The 12,758-nt window shown below is 47.9% G+C and overlaps 1 protein-coding gene across 1 annotated transcript; it reads left to right on the top strand.

Moving 5' to 3' along the window:
- Positions 1–426: 426 nt before the first annotated feature.
- On the top strand, positions 427–12,419 carry LOC310895934 (uncharacterized protein; the record flags this gene model as incomplete). Its single annotated transcript, XM_083827650.1, has 8 exons — positions 427–446; positions 2,816–2,939; positions 3,557–3,707; positions 6,401–6,507; positions 6,601–6,745; positions 9,938–10,011; positions 10,237–10,336; positions 11,938–12,419. 8 exons carry the CDS (start codon positions 427–429, stop codon positions 12,072–12,074), a joined length of 858 nt encoding a protein of 285 aa, XP_083683776.1. The 3' UTR covers positions 12,075–12,419.
- Between the last annotated feature and the right edge of the window lie 339 nt (positions 12,420–12,758).

The raw sequence follows: 12,758 nt of genomic DNA on the forward strand, positions 1-12,758 counted from the left end.
AGGAATGTCATTTGATGATAGAGTGTACATAGATTCTGTTGGGGTGCCTAGAGGAGTTCCCGATGAACAGAAAGCCAGGAATCACATTGCTGCAGGGTTTGAGTCGCTGTTCTGGTGGGTAACAATCAATAAGAGTATTTATTATAGTCAGCAGATATTCATAAATCATACAAGGGATGTGATAAGAGAAATCGCTGAACAACTAGATGCCACCAGCAAAATGGCTTGGGAAAACAGAATAGCATTAGATATGTTGATCGCGGAGAAAGGAGGTGTGTGTGTGTGTGTGATACTGAGCAACCATTGTTGCACTTTTATACCCAACAATACTGCCCCAGATGGCACAGTAACTAGAGCGTTGCAAGGGCTTCCCGCCCTTGCCAGTGAATTGGCAGAGTAATTAGGAACCGGCCCTTCCTTCGCGGGATGTTCGGAATCTTGGTTTGGTAAATGGAAAGGGATCCTAGCGTCCGTATCTGCGTCCTTGATCGTAGTATCAGGAGTTTTGACGGCCCTTGGTTGTTGCATTATCCCCTGTGTAAAAGGACTAGTACAGCGGCTCACTGAAACTGCACTATCGAAAGAAATGACCGTGGAGCCACCACCTTACTCACGTAAGGCGATGATATTAGAGGGGATGGAAAGCAAAGAAGGTGAAGAAGAGGAAGAGATCTACCAAATTACACCGCAGAGAAAAGTTTTGCAAAAATCAACAATTTATAAAGAAGAAAAGGGGGGAATTGTGGGAATAAAAATGTTGTTTTTGCAGAGTTACGTTGTTTAGAGGGAAGGAATGCGGTGTTGAGATAGGCTCGCAGTGATAAGAAAGCTTAACGGACAACCTTGTAAAATGCAGACAACCGGACCCCTCAGAGCAGCTAGGTGAAAATCACGGCGTCAAGTCAGATCAGTGAAGAAACATTACCACTTCAAACAGTAAAAAAGTCAAAAGAAATTTGAAATTGAACAGGCCGGCAACTGAAGGCCACGTAGTGTCTGTGAAGCGTCGGATAGGTTGTGAACCCGGAATACCCAGTCAGTGGGGAAACAGGGGAGGGTCCCGGTCGTCGAGAAAGAAAGTACACAAACCGTACTGTGTGACTAGTAGGCGCGCTCCTGCTTGTGGGACGCGTGCCATTGCGATCGCGAATAAATTACTACTTCACTGAGATCCTCGCCTGAGCCTAAGCTACTGGCTACGGAGTGTTTCTCACGCTCCCTGCGCGTAATCCTGGCTACAATATACCGCGTTATCGAAGGTGCCTTTTAAACAACAGTGATAGAAACTCAGGGGGCGATAGTACTGACCCTGGGTGTGGAATTATCCACGCAGGGAATAATCCACGCTGCACCAAATATGGTAGCCACAGGAACGCTAATATACATAGCGCGTGCCAGATGCGACGTGAGAATCCTGCAACTGGATGGCCTGTCCCAAATGGCGAGAGGTGGTACTGGCTACGTGGCAATAAAGCCAGGAAGGTGTTGCCCCTGGGATGGAAGGGAGCTTGCACCCTGGAGGCAATAATTCCAAACGTGACTATTATTGAAGACCCACAAAGCCAAAGCCCCCTTGAGACCACACGCAGGATTAAGCGGACTCCAGACAATTCTCTAGTAAAATTCTCTAGTATTTCACAGCTTTGCAAGGTGGTTTTTACCTCGGTGAGGGGTGGGTGAATTAGAAAAAGCTATTGTAAATATCTCCGCTATAACTGAAGAACTAGAAAATAAGTTTGATAAGTTTGCAAAAATAGCACCGTAGAATCGAATAGTATTAGATTCATTAATAACCTCATAAGGAGGAGCGTGCACTGTAATTAATGCTAGTTGCTGTATAGATGTAGATCAAACGGGACGGATTTGACTGATATTTGGGGGGAAAAAAGGTATACTGGGGGGGCGTGGGGGGGGGGGGAAGATCCTACATAGAGTAGCTCAATGTGACAGTTCCTGGGCATTTAGAAACATTTGGGAGAAACTAACTTCGTGGTTACCTGAACAGAATTGGCTCAAACAACTATTTGTTGGTATTGTAAAAATAATGGCGTTGTACGCCTCCCATCCCCCGTGACATCCGAAGAAGACTATTGCGCCTTAACGTTGGAGAAACTCAAGAGCGCGGTACGTGAAGAGGTGCAAAAACAACAGTAGGAGTAAGGAAAGGAGAGGAGGGAGCTGTGAGAAACTAAGTTGTGTTTTTGCAGTAGAGAACTAATTTTCTGTATTCCGAGGTAGTTGTGCAGTCATAATGAGGAGAAACGCCACGTGGGTAAGCGGACAGTAGGCGGCCTCACTGTTCCGAAATAAGGCAGAAGCTTGAGGAAAAACAGGTTGAGCAGCGTGGGCACGGTAAAACAAAGATCACAGGTTCCTGAAACATAAGAAAGGGAAAAAAAAAAAAAAAAAAAAGGAAATAAGAAGGGAGAAATTAAATGGTTGAAAAAGAAGTAAGATTGTACATACATGGTACATACAGGGGAGGGGATCAGGTGTCGGGGAACAGGGAATAAAAGTTGATGCTGTGCTTACTGCAATGCGCTCCTGATCGGCAGGACGCCCGCCACTGCAACCGCGAATAAAATAGCCTCAGAGAAGATCGCGTGTCAAGAAAATTATTTGAGATGTTTCTCGCAGATATACTTGACGAGAGAGGACCAAGAACACCCGCGCCTTCTTTAAAAAAAAATAAACAAACAAACAAAAAAAAAGGCAGCACAGGGGCAGCCTCAGGGTCGCCTTCCCACAGGGAAGCGGCGCCGTGATTGGCTGGACCGCGAGGGCGGATGTGGCGTCACGGCTAGCCTTAACTCAGGGCGGAAACGCTCCGTGATTGGCTCGGAGGAACGCAGGGCGGAGGTGCCGTGCAGGGCTTGCCGGCACTATGGGCGGAAGCTGTCGGGCCGGGCCGGGCCGCCGCGGCGCGGTGCCGCAACGAGGTTGGTGGTCGGTGCCGCCCCGGGCCGGGCCGGGCCGGGCGGGGGCGAGGCGGCGGGCGGTTGGGGCGCCACGCGGTCGGCGGCTTCTGCGGAAACGGCCCTTGTGCGGGGCGGGGGCGGCGCCGCGCCGGAGCGGAGCGGAGCGGGCGTGCGGCGGGGTCCGCACTGCGCGGGGCTTCGGAGGGCTGGGGGAGAGGGGGGCGAAGCGGCGCGGGGGGGGGGGGCGGGCGGGCGCAGAGAGGGCGGCGGGGGGGGGGGCGGCTGCGTGCGCTTGGCCGACTCCCCTCTGGGGCGGATGGACTGCTCCGTCCCGCGGCATGCTGGGAGCTGTAGTTCTGTGGCGCGCGGCCGGTCTTTCCCCGAGCCGGGGCCGCGGCCGGGGCCGGGCCGTGCGCGCCGGGAGGCGCAGGTTGCCGCTGGCTGCGAGCGCGGCTGCCGGCGGTGAGGCGAGCGAGAGCCTTCGGGGGCGCTTCCCCGGAGCGTCGGGCCGGGAGGGGTGGGGGCTGCGGCGGCCGGGCGCGGGTCCTCGCTGCGCCCGATCGTCGGGCTGCGCCTCGGAGGTTTTCCTCCCCCCGCGCGCTGACGGCCGGCTCTCTCCTTTCCCTGCGGCTCACCAGGGCAGAAGCAGCTCCCCGCCGCTGGGACCCCCGCGGGGTTTGTCGCCGAGCGAAGGTGGCGCGGCAGCTGAAGGGAGGAAAGCTGCAGCTGGCGTGCTGCAGTCGCAGGTTTCCCAGGAGAAAGAGCAGCCCGTCTGTCCCAGCTGTCCGGGTAAGTCGCAGCGACCTCCGGGTGAAATCCGGGCGTGAAGGGGATTTTGGTGGCTCTCTTAGACGGCTAGCCCTACCAAAGGTCGCATCGGTTACAAAAGGTAGTAGTAACCTTGCAGTTTGTGTGTTCCGTAGCGTCTGTAGCACAATAAACTGGCAGGTGAAGGAATGAGCGGGTACAAATACACGTGACTCTACAGCTGAGATTAAATAACGTGCAGGTTCTTCTGTGTTTTGTCTTTCAAAGCGCGTTGTTTGACTCGGTGGTCCTTAACGATGATCCTCGGTGGTCCCTTCCAACTCAGGATATTCTACGATTCTGTTGTTGCCGAGCGCCTGAGCTTTTTGCTCACATTACTGAAGAAAGGAATGGCTGTGCTTCTTCCCCACCCCCCTCTCTTTTTCTTTTTTTTTCCTCTCCTCTTCTCCCTCGATGACGGGGACTCGAAATGTTTTTCTCAGATGTCCATGTGAAAATTTAAAAAAAAAAAAAAAAAGAAGCTGATGGTGAACACTGACAGAATTGGGTGACACTTTCAAGGTAGAGGGCAAAGAACGTGGAAATTCCTAGTACGTTAGTGTTACTCTGTTAGCAAAACCGACGTACACGCCGCTTGCTGTTCCTAGTTTTTTGGTTTGGCCTGGTTTTCCTTTCAGAAGTCTCCCCGAAGGCCTTTGTGGACAAAACTTTGTCCCGCTTCAGCTTTAAGAATTATCCTAGAAACAATGAACAAGTGCTTGCAGGGCTTTATGGAACGCTAGTTGTGGTCAGTCAAGAACGACTTGGGAGGCAATTCCTTTCGTGGAATTGTAGAGTGATCGAGAGATCAAGGCCAGCGTTGTGAAGAAATAGTGCCAGGTTATAGTCACAGGTGACTGCCTTCTGAAGGGAACAGAGGCTCCCATCTGCAGACCAGACCATCTTTACCGAGAGCTTTTCTACCTGCCTGGGGCTTGGATCAGGGACATTGCTAGCGAGCTTACGAGCTTAGTTCAAACTTCAGATTATTCCCTACTCCTGCTCTTTCACGTGGGTACCAACAAGTTTGCAGCAAGAAGTCTGTGTTCAATCAAAATAAATTTCAGGGCCCTGGGAAGATAGCTAGAGGATTCAGAAGCACGGGTTATCGTCTAGCATATTGGGATATATTAAACACAGCGTAGCCAGCTGGTCAAAAGAGGTGATTCTCCCACTGTATTTAGCGTTGGCGAAGCCTCTCCTTCAATATTGTGTGCGATTCTGGGCTCTACGATATAAAAAGAACGTTAAGATCCCTGAAAGCGTACAGAGGAGGGCAACAAAGCCGGTAAAAGGATTGGAAGGCACGCCCTGTGTGGACGCTACGGTACTTTTGCTAGCTCCTCGGAATTGTATATAGTCATGAGTAACGCTCCTGATTCTAAATACATAGTCTTTCCCTGCATATAAGCCGAACGCTATTCTACAATCGTTTGCTTCTTCCGGCAGTGGATTCTGTCTTTCAGTGATTTATGGGTACTTTACATGTCCTGGATATTGCTTTCCAGATACCTGGAGCTTGCTAGCTTTTCTGTCTCCCAGACGTGTGGCTGATAGTGGTCTAGTCTTGTGAGCTGTGCTGCCGTGAAGTCTGTCACCTGTTGATGTTGAAGGTACTTTTCTGGAAAGAGGAAGGTGGTTGGTACAGTTTCACACCAGGCCATCAACAAAATCACGTACTCTTTTTATCATCTCCAGACGTGTTTCCTTCGGTGGCTTCTGGACTTTGGTCCATATTGTAGGCCCCGAGAAGGAAGGAGGTTGGCTTTTCATAACCACAATTTCTTCCAGCTGTTTCAGATGGATTTCATGGTTGATTCTAGTTGAAATGACTGCCTCAGGAAAAAAAAATAACAAAAATGGTAGTCCAAACAACTTATAAAAAAATAAAAATAAAAAACAAACGAAAACACCGCTCCCATTTCCTCACAGCTTATTCATTTGCTGTGGTATCTTCTTTATGGAAAGAAGTGTCCTTTCCTTCCCAAGCTGTAAAGGAAGAGTTCAGGTACTCTTCACTTGTGCGCTTTAATCTGTGACGTGTTTGTTCGCATAGAACTTCTGGGAAGTTTGGCGGTAGAGTTTAGGGTTTACATGTTAGGTAAACAGAAGTATCGCTCAACTCAGAACATAGTTAAATAAAAGTACAATATTTACTTAAAATGAATAAGTGTGTGTCTATAGTCTTGTGTCCTTTCTTTGCAGAACTCAATAGTTAGCCTTTATACATATTTCTAAGTTGCCCGGTTTATCAGTGTACAACACAGCATTCGGGAATATCATCTGAGATTTTAGGTGAAGAGGACTGTCCTTTGTTCAGTTGTGCACTCTTGTGTGTCAGCCCTGATTCTGAACCGTATAAAAGCTGGAAACTTCTTTCCGGTTTTCTCTCTAACCTCACTGAAGTGTGGGTACTTCCCAGCGTACGTGATGCTATTCAGCATGTGGATATTCTGTTTCCTCACACTAGCTACAATTCCGGTGAAGTTACGCATCTTGAGCCTGCATGTTAGTGTTTCATCCTTTCAGTTCCACAAAAGGAGGGTTCAGTGGAAGTTTTGAATCCTGTAGAGTGGAATACAGGTTTTTAGCCTCAAAGGCTTTAGTTCTTTTTCCCTGGTGAGCTTTGGAACAGAAGATATGTAACATTAACAGTTTTTTATTATTCATTTCAGGACTCTTTGACAGCCCTCCTGGATCCGATGATGCAAAGCTCACTGACATATCCTACCCAGGAGACCAACAATCGGTGACGTTTGGAACCAAATCCCAGGTGGGAAACGTAAGTGATCAAAGTGGAGCAAGAATTCGTGTTGAGCATGGGGATTCAAATAACAAGTGCATTTTCGGGAACTGGCTCTATCCTTCATCGCAGGTGAAAGCAGCTCTGTGGGCCCTCCAAGGAGGCACCTCTGCAGTGATTGCAAGTGGAACCCACCCAAAGATCTCGGGTCATGTCATCACAGGTGTTGTGGAAGGGAAGAAAGTTGGAACTTTTTTTTCAGAGGTAAAACCTGCAGGTGAGTACGGAAGTAACATGTACATTGGGAGCTGTAGAGATTTCCTGGAAGTTTAGGGTCAAAATTTGGCTAGGCCTGCCTGTTCAACAAATGGGAAACTACGCTCTGCTTGACAAACGGCTTTTGAAAGGTAACTTTTAATGTTGGAATAGAACATCTTGAATCCTCTGCTCGGGTTCCTTCCAGCTGATGACTTGCTGCATCAGACTTGCATTCAAAGAACTAGGTAGAATTTGTATTGCTTTTAGTCTTAGAGGTTATCATCTATTATTGAAGATTCCAGGGTGAAAGCGTGCATATAGAATGTACGGCTGAACTAAGATAGTGTGTAGTTTGGGTTTTTGTCGTAAGTTCTTTTAATGACTCGGTCTTTTGTTACCGTATGCAGGAATGTTTTCCTGCCTCTGTGTTGCTGTGACAATGTAACAAGGGCCGCAGAAAGTCAGACCAAAGATCGGTGGTCTTAGCAGAATGGAACGAGTATAGAGCGATACTTGTGACTTGCACTTTAAGACAAGCCAATGCCTTTGAGTATAAAAACGCTTAATGTGTTTCTTGTAAAAATCGGCCATATCCTTTGAACCCATGTAAACACTTAGCACCCGTGGGTCACAGCAGTCACGAGCCTTAACTAGGTATTGTGCGTAAACTCTGGAGCTAGCACTATGTGGAGAACTGCTTCCTTTATTTTGTGTGTGTTTGTGGGCAGGAGGAGCGTTGAAGTTTGCTTCCTGCTAGCTTTTGATGCCCCCGCCTTCTGTATGGAAAGAGAACACGGGTGATCGATCTCTGTTCAACTTCTATGATATGAGACATCGTCTTTTCCCTCATCGTCTCTTTGTCACATGAAAAAGGTTTTTTCTTAGTCCTTTTCTACAGAAACTGTTCCAAAAGTTTGGCGATCCCTGTTTCTCTTGGCTGAAACTGTTTTTATTCTACTGTGACCTTTTTAAGATAGGCAAAAATAAAATTCTGTGTAGCATCCAAGATGCAAATGAACCTTCAGTTTATGAGATAGCAAGGCTAACTTTGAGTTTTGATTAGACTGGTGATGTTTCTTGTTGCCTTTCCTAGGCCTTTTCCAAAAGCTTAAACGTGTAAGTTGCTCTTCGACGCTGATGAGCACTGGGGTGATGTTTTCATAGGATTATGTGCAGTACCGAGGCCTGATTTCCCCTTTTGCCTCTGCATTTCTTCACGTTTATCTGCTTTGAATTGTGCTCGCTATTTGGTTGCATAGCGGCTGCAAAGGAATCACAGGCTGGTTGAGGTCGGAAGGACCTCCAGAGGTCACCCGGTCCAACACCCCTGCTCAAGCAGAGCCACCCAGATCTGGTTTTCCAGGACCACGTCCAGACAGGTTTTGAAACCTCACAAAGACTGTGACTCCACGACCTCCCTGGGCAGCCTACGCTAGTGCTCAGTCACCCTCACAGCGAAAAAGTATTTACTGATGTTCAGGAAACCACAGGAGGGGAACATCCTATGTTTCGGCCTGTGTCTGTTGCCTCCTTTTTTGTTCCTTGGGTACCAGTTAGAAAAGTCTGGCTTTGTCTTCCTTCCACCCTCCCTTCGTGTATTTACAGACGTCGATGAGATCCCCTCCAAGCCTCCTCTTCTCCAGGCCGAACGGTCCCAGCTCTCCCAGCCTGTCCTCATAGGAAAGGTGCTTCAGTCCCTTACCGTCCTCGTGGCCCTCCGTTGGACTCTTCGCAGTGTGTCCAGGTCTCTCCTGTACTGGGAGGCCCAGGCCCAGCACGCCAGGTGCGGCCTCACCGTTCCTGAGCAGAGGCGGAGGATCGCCTTTCTTGACCTGCTGGCAATACTTTGCCTAATGCCACCCAGGATACCCTCAGCTGCTTTTGCAGCAAAGGCACATTGCTGTTTCGTGTTCAAGTTGGCGTCCACCAGGAAACTTAGCTCCTTTTCCGAGAAGTTCCTTTCTGGGAAAAAGTGCGATATCAGCGCTTTTCACTTTGTCCTACTGCAATAAATTTGTATCAGCTATAAAGCTTTTCATCTTGTAACCCCACGTCTCAGACAATTACAAGTATGGTGAACAGCAAAAGTAAAGGTGAAATCTTACTGCGACCCTTCCTCTACCATGGAACGTGGTTACTCCCATTCTTTCTTTTGTCTTCTGTCTTCCAAAACACACTTGAAATAGTCAGGTAACTTTTTAAAATGAACTCTTATCTCCTCGCGTGTGTCACTTTTTTTCAAAGAACACGAAAATACGCTCTACTTTATAAAGTATGACCTCGCTTTAAAAAGCTGTTTTAACGCTCCTTAATTAAGCCTTCTTAATCAAGTGTCCGCTAGTTCTTTTCTTACCTCCTGTTATTTTCCTTAACGTGGGAATTCCTGCTCTGGCAATTTCTGTAGGACGCTTCTGAAATAGAAGTCCGGGCCTATTAGTCACATTTCAAGTCATCTGTCCTACAGACAATTTCAAGAGAGTTAAAAATGAAAACGTAGCTTATCCGTGAGCTACTTGAGAACTCCTTAGTGAAATGCTGCGTGAGCCTTTTGACTTGTTACTTCTGCTTCTGTTTCAAAACTTGTTCTGTATCGTTTCAGTTTGAGACAGGTTCTTTGATATCCACGCCAAGAAGAAAACCTTTCTTCTGTAGGAACCCTTCAGTGTGCACAGGGAGAGGCGTGGAGAGAGCAGCTATTCTGCAAGCTGTTACTCAGGCCGCTTTTGGCTTCCAGCGCTGTTTGTACATTCCCGTGTTGTTTTGCAATCTTTTCTCTTTTCGTTAGTTGTCTAATTAAACTTTTTCAAAGGATGCCTCCCTGTTTTCAGTTTTCTCCTAAATCTCTCCTGAGATTTAGCCGTCCTTGTATTCTTTTGCTCTTTGTCAAGTCTCTTTGATACAAGCTGTGTGCAGCTTTGATACGAGCTTGTTTGTCCCCTGTGACCTGGATGATCTTGCTGAATCTCCGTGATGCCTTGAAAAGGGCTGTGCTCGGGGACCGTGGCAGCATTTTGGTATCTGATACAGATTTTCCTGTTCTGGCATACAGTGAATTTCTTTGATATGTCTATTAGGACCGTACCTGTTTTCCTGCTTTGAGTAAAGAGTTGGAAGATGAAAGGTTAGCGTTCGTTTCCTCCCACATGGGCTGTAACCTTTGTCTGCGTGTCTTGTGGTTGTGTTTTGTTTGTTTGTTTGTTTGTTTTGGCAGGCCCTCCAGCAGAGCAGCAGGGTGAAAGGGCTCGAGCTGGTGGCAGGACCCTGGCAGCTCTGCAGCCTGAGCAGGTGAGAGAACAGTATGTGCTCACTCTTTAAGGTTGGGAACACGTGGCAAGCCTTAAAATACAGGTTTATAACACAAATGGGTCCTGGAAAAAATCAGCTGGCTCCAAGCATCCAGGGAGTCAAGACGGCGGGAAGATGTGTCAGTAGAAATGAGCTGAAGTGAGCCAGATGTCAAACACCACGGACTTCATATAAGGATGCAGTTCAGAAACTTTTCTCTTTCAGAGAGCGGAGATTGATTATCGTCTTGCTGACTTGTTACCTGATCAGAGAGAAGAAATTCTCTTGGCAAACGAGAAGGACTTAGAAGAAGCTGAAAATAAAGGTAATATTATGGGTCCTTTCATGGTACTCCTGTTGTCGTGAGCTTTTCTGGGCCTCAAAGGAAATGAGCAGAACTAGAATATTCCGTCACCTGCAATTGGATATTACGGCTGTCACAGGTTAGTGAGCCCAGGACTTTGAGAGCTTGTCGGTGGAAACAGCTGCAGCTTCCATAATTACATGAGAGATGTCTTCATCAGAGAAGACAGAGAGGCCTTTGAAAACAGCAACCCACGGCATTGTTTAAAAAAAAAAAAAAAATCTAAATAAATAAATAAATAGCGTTTCCTTTTGCCAAAGGAGGCTCGCTTTAGGAATTGAATATAGCAAGTATCTGCCCTGTTATCGTCATGTATGAAATAGCATGAGTATCTCCCGGGCTGGTTAACGTGATGTTTGGCCCCTGTGGGGAAGGTTGTTACTGAAAAATGATGCTTTCCGGAACGAACCATATTACCTTCTGACCGAGGAAAGTACAGTTCAGGCAGCATAGACTAAATCCGTTCTTTTGCGTTCGAGGGGTGCATCGAGAAGCTGGTCTTGGGTTAGAAAATGTGTGAAACTGGCACGTCGCAAACTGTAATGCAGAGAGATCTTTGATAACAAAAGTGTATTTCTGTTGGTGAGTTACTGGAAGGCTGCAAGAAGTCTTGCCTCAAAAGACTCTTCTGAAATGAATTCTGTTGCCATCCCAGTTTTTTTTTTTTCTACGGGCACATTCTTGGGACTTGCTTCTGCAATGTCGAGAGTTATTCAGGGTTGGTTTTTGATACCCAGCGTAGAGAAGGAGTTAGCTTACGTTCAGGTGCTGCGGTTTCTGCACGTGTCTTATAACGTAGGTTCCCTGCTTAACTTGCAATTTATGAGGTTCCTACCAATGAGCACTTTCCTGTCCATGCCGAACGCAGCTGAGTTGCAGGCTACCATTAAACATCAAATGTTTGATATAGATTGCTAATAGCAAATCGCAACTGTTAAGAATATATGCTAAAAAAAATTAGCACAGGAAGTAGAAGCTCTAGGCTGTGAGTGGTCTGTCCCATACTGATACTGCATGTTTGCACCGAGGCAGAATGATTGCTTTCACTCGCTTGTGGAGCGATGAGTCTAGGCTCTCACTGCTAGTATTTTTAGCAAGACTGATTGAGCATTTCTCTAACATATGAGCAAGTGTTTGAGGAGCAAGTGATGGGTATGGGCACTTAGAAAGAGACTGCCAAAGGGCAGCTTCCTATTTTATAACTGAATTTTGTGAGCGTTGGTCCTCGTTTCATACTGAAGGGGAGTAGGCTCTAGTGAAGGGAGTATGTTCACGTGAAAGGAAAAGGCACTAGTCTCCCTCGTCTGCCATTATTACTTCCTTGCTGCTAGCTCTGTTCTTCATAGAAAGCCAGTATGTTTCCTCGTCACATTCTAGTCTGCCTGCCTAGACTTCAGCCTTTGCCTCCTGGGTCTCTTGCCTTGCATAGACAATCTCTCCCCTTCTCCTCTTCTTCTTCATCTCATTTGTAAACCTTTTATCAGGCTGATTCTTACTGGCTTCCCACCCCCACCCTCCGACCTTTTTCTTTTTTTTCCTTTTATTCTATTTTTTTTTTACAGACTTAGGATGGCTTGTCTTGTTAGTTACTTTTTTTCCTGCCAGCCCCCAGCCTCAAGTTCTCCGATGCGACTTCAGAGGATCATCTTTGATACCTCCGCATCTGAATAATACGGTTTCTGTCCCATGCTGTAGCTGACGGCAGGACGGACTCTGAGTGCAGAGGAGAGGTTGCTTCCTCCCTGGTTTCCTATTGCGTCCCATACTGGTTTGGGTAAGCAATTTCAGAGGAAATTTGACTTCTCCGTGGAGCAGCGTGTGCCTGACAGCTAGCTGGAGACAGCACACACGGCATTGAGTCAGCGCTCCGAGTGCGGTCCTGAGTTGCAGTAAAGGTAAAACAATTGCAGACTGACAGTTTAGCTTCTAAGGAGCATCTACAGATAGCACGTTTGCCTCTGATGCTTAAAAGGCGAGGGTCCGAGATCACATTTCACGGACTGCTTCCTAGAGATTTCAAGAAATGCAATCGTTCTGAAGCACAGCCGCGCTCCGTTATTGTTTAAAGGGAACAAACTGCCTTGAGACCCGTTACCTGGGAGGGAACCGGGGGCGGAAGTGACGTCAGGGCGTGCCCTCACCGAGGGCCAAAACGGCTCCGTGATTGGCTGGACCGTGAGGGCGGATGCGGTGTCCGAGCGAGCCGTCAGTGAGGGCGGGAGCATTCCGTGATTGGCTGGGAACCCAGGGCGGAAGCGGCGTCACGGCTAGCCTTAACTCAGGGCGGAAACGCTCCGTGATTGGCTCGGAGGAGCCCAGGGCGGAGGTGCCGTGCAGGGCTTGCCGGCGCTATGGGCGGCAGCGGCCGCGCCGGGCCGCCGCG

This window comes from Anser anser (assembly GCF_964211835.1).
Source record: "Anser anser genome assembly, chromosome: 3".
NCBI classification, from domain to species: Eukaryota; Metazoa; Chordata; class Aves; order Anseriformes; family Anatidae; genus Anser; species Anser anser.